This window comes from Muscardinus avellanarius (genome assembly GCF_963383645.1).
Source record: "Muscardinus avellanarius genome assembly, chromosome: 17".
Taxonomy (NCBI): Eukaryota; Metazoa; Chordata; class Mammalia; order Rodentia; family Gliridae; genus Muscardinus; species Muscardinus avellanarius.
The window spans coordinates 44,968,889-44,982,485 of NC_137803.1; the positions used below are offsets into that span (position 1 = coordinate 44,968,889).

The 13,597-nt window shown below is 36.0% G+C and overlaps 1 protein-coding gene across 1 annotated transcript in view; it reads left to right on the plus strand.

The window, feature by feature from the left end:
- DSC2 (desmocollin 2) overlaps nucleotides 1-13,597 on the plus strand; it is a gene marked incomplete at both ends in the record, with an annotated part of 35,117 nt that overhangs the window by 6,436 nt on the left and 15,084 nt on the right. The window contains 8 exons of the mRNA XM_080714578.1: nucleotides 2,155-2,239; nucleotides 3,534-3,733; nucleotides 4,574-4,693; nucleotides 5,921-6,076; nucleotides 7,882-8,026; nucleotides 9,638-9,804; nucleotides 11,823-11,957; nucleotides 12,195-12,380. Coding sequence (XP_080570704.1) covers nucleotides 2,155-2,239; nucleotides 3,534-3,733; nucleotides 4,574-4,693; nucleotides 5,921-6,076; nucleotides 7,882-8,026; nucleotides 9,638-9,804; nucleotides 11,823-11,957; nucleotides 12,195-12,380 — 1,194 coding nt within the window. The remainder of the gene's footprint in view (nucleotides 1-2,154; nucleotides 2,240-3,533; nucleotides 3,734-4,573; nucleotides 4,694-5,920; nucleotides 6,077-7,881; nucleotides 8,027-9,637; nucleotides 9,805-11,822; nucleotides 11,958-12,194; nucleotides 12,381-13,597) is intronic.

Genomic DNA, 13,597 nt, shown 5'->3' on the forward strand with positions numbered 1-13,597 from the left:
AACACAGAGAAGTCCCCTGGCAGGGCCTTTGTTCTGGTGTTTGTCCCACTTGGAACACTCCTTAGTTAGGGGACAGGTGGACTCACTCATGTCCCAAAAGTTTCTCGACTTCCTGTTGTTGTCACCTCCTTTATCCTGCTTTTTTTTTTTTTTTTTTTGCACAACCTTGATCTATTTGTGCCTTGGCATTGTGTGATATATGTGCACTTGTATATTTAATTTTTGTCTCCTTACAATGTACTCTTATAAGGGCAAAGACTTTACATTATTCATAGATATAGACTTTGACCCTAAGAGCCCAGTAAACAGCCAATAAATGTTGAGTGTGTGAGTAAGTGAATGAATTGTGTCAATCATTTAAGCTTCGATCTTTGAAACAATGATTCTCTTACTCTCCCTCAACTATGTAGCCAATGTCCAGCTTTAGTTTCCAAATGCAGTGTCATCTCTACCTTTTCTGTACTTCATATATAATTTAAATTGGATAGTTACTAGTGCTTCACTATATATGGAAATAAAAATTTTCATTCTAACATGGATAATTTTAGTTTATGTTTATAGAATTTGTAAATAATAGTGCAAATACCAGTGAACGATCTTGTTTTTTGGTCACAGACTTTTGTAAAACTGTAGAAAAAAAATGTGAATCTTAGAAGCATACACTGTAAAACTTTAGAGAGAACAGAATTAAATTTATGTGTATTCTAATATATATTGTATTGACATTGATTCACTATAAATCACTAAATCCTTAAAAATTAATACACTGTTTTCTAAAGTGACCTTATTCTTAATTTATGAAAAGACGTATCTTTATAATAAGTTTCTATATCAAAGTAATATGCTTAACTGGATGTAGTGGTGCTTGGCTGTAATCCCAGTACTTGGAGGCCGAGACAGGAGAATCACAGGTTCAAGACCAGCCTTAGCAACTCAGCGGGACTCTCAGCAACCTAGTGAGACAGCTTCAAAACAAAAAATAGAAAGGGCCGCGGCAAGGATGGACTTTGGAGGTAAGATGCCTCTATGTTCAGTCTTAAGTAACACACACACACACACTCACACACACACACACACACACACATACTCACACACACACACACTCACACACACACACACATTTTTTTGTTTGTTTGTTTGTATGGAGTAGTAATAAAAGCATCAACTCTCCAAATCACTCATAGCAATAAATTTGATTCTTTTTAAAAGCATCAACGTTTTGTTTAGAAGATCACTGATTTGGTACCACATCTGAGAGACACTGAAATTTACTGATATAATCAGCTGGACTTGGCGTGGTGGCACAAGCTCATAATCCTTCTACTCTGAAGGCTGAGACAGGAAGATCACTGGCTGAAGGACAGCCTCAGCAAGTAGTGAGACTCTTAGCAACCTAACAAAACCCTGTTTAAAAATAAAAATAACATAGGGGTGGGGTGTAGCTTAGAGGTATAATGCCCCTAGATTCAATCCACACACACACACAATTAGCTGGCTTGTTAAATTTGTTTTTTTCCCCTTTCCTATTTACATATCTTTGCTGTCGTTCTAATCGTTTGCAGCACTTTCTCACATAGGTCGTTGTTGTATCCTTACAATACCCACTAAGTTAGTCAGTGAAGTTATTATCAAATTCATTTCTCTGTGTGTGGTACTGGGGTTGAACCCAGGGGCATTCTACCTCCCAGCCAAGCCCCAGACCTGCTGTATTTTTGAACAGGTTCTCACTAAGTTGCTGAGGCTATCTTCAAACCTGCAACCTGATCCTCCTGTTCCAACCTTCAAAGTACTGGGATTATAGATGTGCATCACTGGGCCTGGGTATTATTAAATGTATTAAGGGATAGAAAACAAAGTTTAAGTGATGCATACTTTTTTGAGTTTATATGCTTTTCGAAAGAGCACGCAATGGCTCTTGCTGTTTCCTTCACCCCTTTGATGAAGTATCCCTTACTCCAGTATGCTCTTATTTTATCTTGCTAATTACATAAACTAACTCAAAATTATATGAATTTATACAATTAGCATTTATTTGTATATTCAATTTTTTATCTGTATAATTAAATGTATATTATCTAATATGTAAATCAGGTTACATATGCACACATTATTAAAAGGATCTTTTAAAGGCATAACATTATTTGATTTTTTTAGATCCTAACATTTGCCTGTGATGCCTGCAGACAAGTGACACTACATGTTCCCTCCAGACTAGATGCTGAGAAATTTGTTGGTAGAGGTAAGAAAATGTTAAAATGTGTAGTAATTCCAACTTGGTATGATCCATTAAAAGTTTGTATAATTTCTAAAACCACATCTGTTTTACTGATAATTAAAATGAATACAGTACAAAATTATTTGTAATACATGTGCAATTATGATTTAAAATATTGTTATTTATGAAAAATATGGTATATAGAAAGGCTTAGTTTGAATAATAAAATAGCTTTTAATACATTAGATGAAGGATATGGGGTATGCTAAACATGCTTCTAAGAAATAATATCAAAACTATGTCTTGAGTTTAAAAGTATCGTTTAAAAATATTTTTTTTGGTATGTGTGTGTTTCTGAGAATTGAACCTAGGGGCATTTTAGTGCCAGGCTACATTCCCAAATCCCCCCACCCCTTTTTAATCTGTTTTGAAACTGGGTCTTGCTAGGTTGCTGAGAGTTTTGCTGTCTACGCCCATACCACCTTGTCCTTAAACCTGTGGGCCTCATGTCTCAGCCTTCCAAGTACTAGGATTATAGGAATAGGACACTAACTACACCTGGCTGTTTTTTGAATTTTTATAATAGAACTTTTTTTTTTTTTGGTGATACTAGGGTCTTTGGTGATCACTAGGATCTTTCTACCTCCGGGCTATACTCTCAGACCAATTTTATGTTTTATTTGGAAACAGTCTCACTAAGTTGCTGTGAGCCTCACTAAGTAGCTGAAGCTGGCTTTGAACCTGCACAATCTTCCTGTCTCAGCCTCTGAAGCACTGGGATTACAAGCATGTGCCACACGCCCGGCTTATAATAGAACATTTTGATAACATTGCATTTTACTTCCATAGTTTTTTATTGATTTTTTTAAATTTAACTCACTTGTATCAGGAAAGATCAATCCCATGAGAACAGAGAATATAATAACTATACACAGTAGATTTAATGAGTTGAGTAACATTTTAAATTAATAACTACCTATTTTAACTAGCTAAGTTATCTCTAGCCTACTTAGTGTTATCTATAGGTAATCCTGTTAATAAGGGAAACCTTTTCTCAGTGTTAGCTTTAATCTCTAAACCTTGCTGTTTGCATTCCTTCATTTTAGGACACCTGCCCTTTAAAAGATTGTGATGTGAACATCAGAAGTGATGTATGTGTTTAAGCACAGCTTAGCCACATGCCTTGACATGTCCTTTAAAATCCTAAATTTACCAGTGAAGGATAAGTGTTTGACTTCCCACATAGTCAGAAATTGCTGTTAAAGTATGTATTTTTATGTTTTGTCTTACAAATGACTGCTATGTATGTTTTATACAGTTAACCTGGAGGAGTGCTTTAAATCTGCAAATCTAATTTATTCAAGCGATCCTGATTTCCAAGTTTTAGAAGATGGTTCTGTCTACACAACACATGCTGTTCATTTGTCCTCAGAGACGAGAGGTTTTACCATATTGCTTTTCAACACAGAGAGCCAAGAAGAGAAGAAAATATCTGTGTTTTTAGAGGATCAAACAATGGTATACAAGACTATATAATTGAAATACAAAGAGGTTTAACTAACATTACCAGGAAGGAAGTGGGATTGGGAAATATATGAAATAGTTTGGTTTCAAGAAGAATGGCAACCAAAGAGCAACTGTGTTAGCCTGAAGTCTTCCAGGTTGCCATTCTTTATCATTTGGGGTATCAGAGGAGAAATTGGGATATGCTACAGCCTGAAAACTTGGGATGAGACACAAATAAGCATCTGTTGATCATTAATATAACATGGATTTCCAAAACCAAATTTTGAAATTGCTCTCTAGCTAAGGAAACGCCACTTTTCGCAAGCATCCTGGCATAGCCTGTAGTTTGGGAAATAGATGACTATTTTAGGAGGATGGCCCACATGCATGACTGTTGCATTGTGACACCTCAGATCAAAATGACTTCTATTCCAGTCTACGCCTATCACGTTTCTTTCCTCCTGACACAGATCTCTCTGTGGTCCCTTGGCTCTGCTTACTTGCTGGTGAGTGCAAGATGCTTATACTAAATACAGAAGGGTACATACTCACTTTCTTTGCATATTTCTCCTATTCTTTTCATTTTTAAATTTTACATGGCAATGTGCTAACAGCATTTTGAGTTTTGCTTCTAGGCTTCTAATTTTATTGCTCTTTCATATTTCCACAAAATTCTTTTCTCAAAAGGATTGTTGTCATAACAGCTAGGGCAGCTATTGTTTTTAATATTTTTTTGCAATGTTGATGTTAATTTGATCTTTGAGCCCTATCGTGGTAGATGTATCAGAGTTCTGATGTTTGAGCATAAGATAGTCTTTGACTTATTTATTTTTTTCTGCCTTCTAAATCAAGGAACCAAAGGAGACACATTCTAAAGAAATAGTTCTAAAACGTGCCAAGAGAAGATGGGCTCCAATTCCTTGTTCAATGGTAGAGAATTCCTTGGGTCCTTTCCCACTTTTCCTTCAACAGGTACAGTTTACATTTCTTCTACCATTTCCATCCTTTTGAAAAACTGATAAGTATGCACTTATTTAGAAATAACTATTTAATGGCTGAGGATATATATTCAGTGGCAGAGCACTTGTCTAACATATACTGAGTCTTGGGTGCAGTTCACACCAGTGCAAAAGAAAAGGAAGAAAATAATTTTCTGATTTTTTTTTCTAGCAGATAGTATACTTAAAACACAGTTTCTTAAAAATATTGTGTCACATATAACAAAAACTCAGTTTTGTAAGACTGTAATTTATTATTTTTCATGTTCAAAATGCTTTTTCTTTTTGTGGTACTAGGGATAGAACCCACGGTCCTTGTACCTTAGGGCTATGCTCCCAGACCTATTTTATATTTTATTTGGAAATAGTCTCACTGAGTTTCTGAGAGCCTCACTAAGTAGCTGAGGCTGGCTTTGAACCCACACAATCCTCCTGTCTCAGCCTCCCAAGTACTGGGATTACAAGCATGCACCACTATGCTCCGCCCAAAATATTTTATTTTCTAAGATAAAACAAGTCTAATATTTGATCGCATAGGAGCCATTTAATCTTTATAATAGTCCTTGCTTAGTCTAGAAAAATAAGATGTACTGTGTTATTTTTCTATGTTTTGCTCTTGAAATTTCTCAATTACTAGGCTTTTTTATTGATTTTTTTTTTTTAATCCAAGCTATTGGACTCAGAGGCATTCTACCTATGAGCCCAAGCCACACCCCCACCCCTATTATTTACTTACTTATTTATTTATTTATTTAGCAGTACTGGGGATGGAACCCAGGGGCATCCTACCTCTGAGCTACACTCTCAGCCCTAATTTTTTTTTTTTTTGAAACAGGGTCTCGCTAAGTTGCAGAAGACCTCACTAAGTAGCTGAGATTGGCTTTGAACCTGAAATCCTCCTGTCTCAGCCTCCCAAGTATGCACCACCATGATCAGCTTCCTGTTTTATTTTTTATTTTGAAACAAAATCTTACTGGTTCAATGAAAGTCTTACTACCTGCTGAGGCTGTCCTTGAACCTGTGATCCTCCTGTCTTACCCTCCCAAGTACTGAGATTACAGGGGTGTGCCACTGTGCCCAGATTTATTGCTATTTTAAATTTATATATGATAACAAACTAACAAGAAAAAATATTCATTGTAACTAAATGGAAAGTCCTGCTGGAATAACAAGTTGTCTCATGTTTATATTTACTCTCTAGATTCAATCTGATGCAGCACAAAACTACACTATCTACTACTCTATAAGAGGGCCTGGAGTTGACAAAGAACCTCTAAATTTATTTTATGTGGAGAGAGATACTGGAAACCTTTTTTGTACTGGTTCAGTAGATCGTGAGCAATATGAATCTTTTGAGGTAAAGTCTGAAGTTTACATGCTGTTTTGGTGATTATTAAGCTTGGTGTTTTCATTTCCACTTCTTAACTCATTTGCCCTTTCCCATTTTTCTGAGTTTGTCCTTGATGCTCTGCTTTATAAGATATAGCACTGACTTGAAATTAAAAGAATGTTCATAGGGTAAATAAACCTGGACTCTATTAGATTGTATCTGTTATAAATGGTTTACTAGTTTTTTTGGTTTTTTTTTTTTTTTTGGTATGTGTGTGTATAGTACTGGGGGTGGAACCCAGGGACTTTTCTGCCTTTAGGCTATACTCCCAGACCTATTGTATATTTAATTTGAAACAGGGTTTCACTAAGTTGCTGAGAGCCTCACTAAATAGCTGAGGCTGGCTTTGAACCTGTGCAATTCTCCTGTTTCTGCCTCCCAAGCGCTGGGATTACAAGTGTGCGCCACCACGCCCGGCTGTTTTACTAGTTTTTTAAAAAGAAAAAAGAAATGAGTACCATTTTGAAGAACAGTTGTTTAGTTGACATTAAAGGTTTGTGAGCCTTTTCACAGTTCAGAGGGACGACGGGAGTCTCAGAAGTGGCTTAAGCATGTTTCCTCCACAGTGGGAGGCAGTCAAGTCTTGGTGAGCAGGTGAGGGGTGGGGACTGAGTGCTTACAAGGCTCAGTCAGCTTTCTAGTCATTGGCTGGGTGCCCGTGATAGAATGCGAGTTTATATGTAGGAACTGAACCTATTATCTATTTTGGGTGAATTAATTAGTCTTTAAGAGATCAAATTCATCGAGTAAACACTCAAGTTTTGAATTAAGTGTTTAGATTTAGGATTGCTACAACATGACCTTCTAAGTGCCTATAATGTTCTGCTCTTTCTATGATAGTAGTTGTTATAAAAATCAGAACTTTAAATTCATATGATAAAGTCAAAAGTGACTTATATTCCATACAGAGATTCCAGCCATTCATTTGTTTCATTCCGACTCTTGCTTTTTTTGTGTGTGGGGGGGGGACACTGGAGGCTTAACCTACAGGTGTTCTACTTCTAAGCTACACCTCAGCCCTATTTTATGTTATATTTTGAAATAGGGTTTCTTTAAGTTGCTGAGACTGGCCTCAATCCTGCCATCCTCCTGTCTCAGCCTCCCAATACTGGAATTATAGGTGTGTACCACCACACCCAGCTTGACTTTTGCTTTTTAAATTAATAAACTCTTGGGATAAGACTTTTATAAATGTAACCATTGGTATTCCTATAATTCCAGTTGGTAGAAAATAAGGTAATAGATAATACCCCAGTTAACTATATCTGGAGATATAGTTTGTAATCTTAAGGAATTTCAATTAAGAAAGATCCAGAAAGTTGTATTTAAAATCTATGTACCTGAAACTTTCAAACAAAACAAAGCCAAAATAATCAAGACCTTTTTGGGAAAGTAGTAATTAAAAAATTATATTCATGAACAATATACAGCAATGGTGAGAAAATTAAAGTTGTGTTATTATATCCAATAAATTGGAACATAAAGTACTATGTCACCATTAAATTAGCTGCTGCTTTGGGCATTACCATAATGTCCACATCCCCAAACATGAGCAAGTGATGAGACAAACACTGACCTGAACGGTCTCCAGGTAAAGTCCGAGCAGGTTGAGCCATGTCTCACTTTAAAGGATCGTCTTGTCGCCTGAAGGCTTAGCTCAGAAGTAAAAGCTAAAGCTTGTGTTTAGTATGTGCAAGGTCTTGGGTCCAGTGTCTCCAGGAAGTTATTTTTATAAGAAAAAATATTCTCACCTTAATTCATTCTCTTCACAGATAACTGCTTTCGCAACAACTCCAGACGGGTATACACCAGAGTACCCACTGCCCCTGCTCATCAAAGTAGAAGATGAGAATGATAATGCCCCTGTTTTTACAGAAACCACATATGTTTTCACAGTTTTTGAAAACTGCAGAGTTGGTGAGTACCTTCTCTAAGTACAATGCCTCAACAACAGGGATTAATAAGTCCTATTGCCTTCTCATGGAATGTAAAATAAATCCTTGTAAGAGAACATACTCTAATAGAGAAATCTTCCAGTGATTGGAGACAGTCTTGAAGTTATCTTTAGGCTAGGCTCTGTGGTGCATGCCTGTAGTCCCAGTACTTGGAGGCTGAAATAGGAGGATTGCAGGTTTGAGCCCAGCCTTAGAAACATAGTAAAACCCTCAGCAACTTAGTAAGATTTTGTTTCAAAATAAAAAAAAATAAAAAAGCACTGGAGGTGGTAGCTCAGAGGTAGAAAGCCCCTGGGTTTAATCTCCAGTACAAATAAAATAAAATAAAATAAAATAAAATAATGCTCTCTATTGATGTTCTGTAATGGTTAAATCAGTGACAATATGCTAGGCACAAATTATAAAACTAATTGAGAATACCAAAAATGTTTTCTCAGTGTTATGAAAATTATCTATTTTATCTGGAAATTAGAACACAATTTTTAAGACTTCTTCTAGAAAGACCTAACTGAACCAACAAGTTTCACAGAAGACTGACTCTTAGAGTTCTTTTTTTTTTTTTTTTTTTTTGTGGTACTGGGGTTCCTGGAAGCCCTTCTACCTCCGGGCTATGCTCCCAGACCTATTTTTATACTTTATACTTATTTAAAATTTGGTAACAGGATCTCTTAAGCCAGCGTGACTGGCTTTTAACCTGCTTGATCCTCCTGTCTCCACCTCCCAAGCGCGGGGATTACAAGCGTGCGCTACCACACCCAGCTTATAGTTCTTTTAAGTACAGGCTTGCAAATAAAAAAAAGGCTAAAGAAGAATTTTGAATTTTTTTAGTTTAGAAATGCAAGATTCATAGAGAGATATTACCAACATATTTATTTATTTATTTGTTCATTTATTTATTTTTGTGGGTCTGGGGATGGAACTCAGGGGCATTCAACCTCCAAACCACCCCCCTTGCCAGCCATATTTTTTATTATTTATTTTGAAACAGGATCTCACTAAGTGCGGAGGGCCTCATTAAATAGCTGTCTGTGAACTGCGATCCTCTGGTCTCAGCCTCTTGAATGTTGGGATTACAAGTGTGTCTCACCATGCCTGGCCTGATATTACCAAAATTTATACAACGAAACATTAAGTGCAATACAAATGGACACGATTAACCAAATTCTTCAAATGTTAGGAGGCTAGGATATTTAAAAGGAAGTGATGCCAGGTGTGTTAATACACACCTGTGATCCCAGTACTTGGGAGGCTGAAAAAGAAGGATCACAGGCTTGAGGCCAGCCTCAACAACTTAGCAAGGCTCTCAGCAACCCTGCTTCAAGACAAAAAATAATTTACAACGGGCTTGGAGGTGTAGCTCAAAGGTAGAACACCCCTGGGTTTATTCCCCAGTTTTTTTTTTTTTTTAAAAAGGAAGTGATATTTTATGTAGAGGTCTGCAAACTTATAAAAGCCATGACCTTAATATATGATAAAGTGGTTCAAAACCTTCTGAGGTAGGTGGAGAGACATGAAATAAAGAAAGTAAACATGGGAGAGCTTTGGAATTAAACAGGGCTGGTTTTGTTTGTAGGCTCTACCGTGGGGCAGGTGTGTGCCACAGACGCAGATGAGCCCGACACCATGCACACGCGCCTGCAGTACTCTGTCCTGCTGCAGCTGCCCTCATCACCCACCCTCTTTGCTATCCATCCAGCCACGGGTGTGATCACCACAACCTCATCACAGCTTGACAGAGAGGTAACCTAAGTATGAACAAGCGATCTTGATGATAGCATGGCTGTTGGGTAGTTTGCATTAATTATTCCTAGTCTGAAAATTCAAAATCTGGAGCTTTTTGAGCACTGACATGACATCACAAGTAGAAAATCCCACGCCTGACCTCATGCGATAAATTCAGTGTGACCGACACACTGAAACGGTTGTATAAAATTACCTTCAAGCTATGACTATAAGGAGTAAATGAAACAAATTAACATTGTGTTTAGATTTGGGTCCTCTCACTGAGATATGTCATCATGCATATGCAAATATTCCAAAATCTAAAAATATCAGAAATCCAAAATACTTCTAGTCCTAAATTGTTGTTGTTGTTGTTGTTGTTATTGTTGTCTTGTGGGTTCTGGGATTGGACCTAGGGGGTATTCTACCTTTGAGCTACACCTGTAACCTTTTAAATTTTTTTTTATCTTGAAAAAACAGGGCCTCGCTAAGTTGAAGAGGGCCTCACTAAGTTGCTGATGCTGGCCTTGAACCTGGAATCCTCTTGTCTGAGCTTCTCAAATATTGAGTTTTCAGGCATGTGCCACACGCCCAGCTCTAGTAACATTCTGACACTAGGATTTCACTTTTCAACTATTTTTTTCCTCCTTTCTAATGATCAGAAATTTTCTTATATCACAAGTATTTAGGATAACAAGACTTCTTTATTAGAAAGTTAATTATTTCCATTAAATAATTATTTAATAAATAATTATTAAATCTCAGATCATTACAAAAAATATGCACTCCTGAAAGTATGGCAGAGAGAGATTTTTAAAGTTTTCATTTGAAGTCAGCCATTGTTTCCCAAGTCTACACATAGCTTATGCAGGAGGAGTCAAAAAGCAATGTGCATCAAAAGCACAGAGTGGGAGCTTGAGTTTCGTACTGTATGAAGACAAGGTGGTTAATGGATTACAGGAAGGAGATGACTAAGAGAATGTGAACATTTTAGGTGAAAAAGTTATATTTTACTTTGTCTTAGAAAAAAGAGATAGAATAGGTAGGAAAAAATTATTGTGACCATTTTATAGAGGAAATCTAGGCAAAGAGACATTTCCATCTACCCAAGATTACTAACATTTGTTGTTTTGAGGGCTGAGACTAGAACTCAAGTCTCCCACACTGTTAAGCTGTTTTAGCCCTTTTATATCTCAATCACTTATAGTAAGTAAGTAAAACCATTATTAGGAGAAACACTTTTTTGTGTGTGGCACTAGGGATTGGACCTGAGGCATTCTACCTCTGAGCAACACTCCCAGCCCGGTTTAGTGGGTTTAGTGTTTAGTTTTTGTTTTGAAACAGAGTCTTGCTAGGTTTCTGAGGCTTGCTTTGAACCAATGATCCTCCTATCTCAGGATCCTAAGTACTGGGATTACAGCTGTCCATCATCATACCAAACTAGAAATATTTTTTTTTAGAGTAGTAATAAGCCTTATGCAACATCTGATGAATGGGATACTGAAAAGCCAGATTCTTTGTTTTATAAAAAGAAAACAATTTACATAGCCCCAGACCTTTATTTAGCATGGATTTATAATCTTTTTTATGAATGTAAATGTTTAAAATCTATCTTTTCTCACAGGAGGATATTTCACTCTATTGTTTTGTTACAAGGCAGTTACAAGAGTCACTGAAATGCATTTTTGAATGAAAAAATGTACTTTGGATAGAAGATAAGGATTTTGATTAATTACCAGAAAATTTTAAATGTACTTAGGGTTGTACCTCTTCTCATTTTTTTGAATGATGGCCAAACCAATTGATTGTCTATTCTATGAGTTGATAGTACTTTACATTTGAGAAATAACTTTATTTTCATAAGTTCATTAGAAGTTACTAGTGTGAGGAACTTATCTTCTAGTACATGAGCACTATTACATTTAATAATATATCCCCAAATTATTTATCAAAGAAAAATTATAGAGTACAACCAAAAATTTCATTTATGATATTGCTACTTTTACTCAATAACTAAATTCTTCCTTTGTGTTCAGCTCATGGATAAATTCCAGTTGACAATAAAAGTACAAGACATGAATGGTCAGTATTTTGGTTTGCAAAGCACTGCAACTTGCATAATTAATATTGGAGATGTGAATGACAACTTGCCAATATTTACCCGAACTTCTGTAAGTCCATGGTATTTATATAAAAAAATTTATTTTGTGTTATTTGTTAAATGTTCTCTATCCACACTTCATGATTTTGAATGAAGTATACACAATGATATTACTAGTTTGGTGTTAAGAGTTTAAAATCATGTGAACATAGTACTTTAGAAATTGGCGGAACAGGGATTACTTCACATGACGTTATGTTTTTGTGAGGGCTAACTAGTGAAACTTTGTTTCTTTTTATTATTTTAGTACGTGACATCAGTGCAAGAAAATACAGTTGATGTGGAAATCCTGCGTGTTACTGTTGAGGATAAAGATTTAATAAATACTCCTAACTGGAGAGCTAATTATACCATTCTAAATGGAAATGGAAATGGAAATTTTAAAATTGTAACAGATCCAAAAACCAATGAAGGAGTTCTGTGCGTAGTTAAGGTAAGAATAAATTAGTAAATTAGTTATTTATAATTTATAATATCATAGGATAGTCTATTGAGTTTAACAGAAAGGAAGGAATGCTGGTAAATATAGAAATAAAATAAATGTAAATGCTACATTCTTCAAATATATAATTGAATGAATATATTAATTAATTAGTTAATTAATATGTAAAATTTAACTAACTAAATTTTTGGTCCTGGGGGCTCAACCCAGGGTCATTCTACTTCTAATGTACATTCCCAACCCTTTTTATTTTTATTTGTTTGTTTGTTTTAAAACAGCATCTAAGCCGGGCGTGGTGGCGCACCCTTGTAATCCCTGTGCTTGGGAGGCTGAGACAGGAGGATTGCTCAGGTTCAAAGCCAGCCACGTGCGCTGGCTTAAGAGACTCTGTTTCCAAATAAAGAAGTATAAAAATAGATCTGGGAGTGTAGCCCGGAAGTAGAAGGGTTTCCAGGAACCCCAGTACCACCCAAAAAATAAAAAATAAAAAATAAAAATAAAGAATAAAAAAATAGGGCAGGGGGTGTAGTTCAGAGATCGAATGCCCCTGGGATACATACATCCTCAGACCTGCAAAAAAAATAAATAAATAAAAATAAATAAATAAATAAATAAATAAATAAAACAGAGTCTAGCTGGATTGCTAAGAGTCTCGCTACATTGCTAAGGCTGTCCTCAAACCTGAGATTCTCCCAAGTACTGAGATTATTATAGGCTATTATTATTATTATTATTATTTTATTATTATTATCATTCATTTTGAAACAGGCTCTCACTATGTTGCTAAGGCTGGTCTCCAACCTGTGGTTCTCCTGTCTCAGCCTCCCAAATTATAAGATTACAGGTGTGTGCCACAATACCCAGCTGAATGTATTTATTTTGGGCAACCTTAATAATAAATCATGATTTAAAAATCATTTATATGTCTTCAGTTAACATGACATAGTACCCACGTTATGACCAATATCTCTTTACTATTCAAAAACTAGCACAGCTTTGATGCTAATGGACAGACTTTTATAAACCAGCCTCCAATTATGTACAGATTTCCTTGACCAGGCCCATAGGAAGGCTAGTTGCAGTTCTGTTCATTTGTATGCAGCATCTAGAACATCTTGAGCATCCAGATTCAGAATGGGAATCCTCAACCATTCAAGACATAAATGCTTTTAAGAATTCTTTAAAATACTATTTTGCATCTGAGAAGA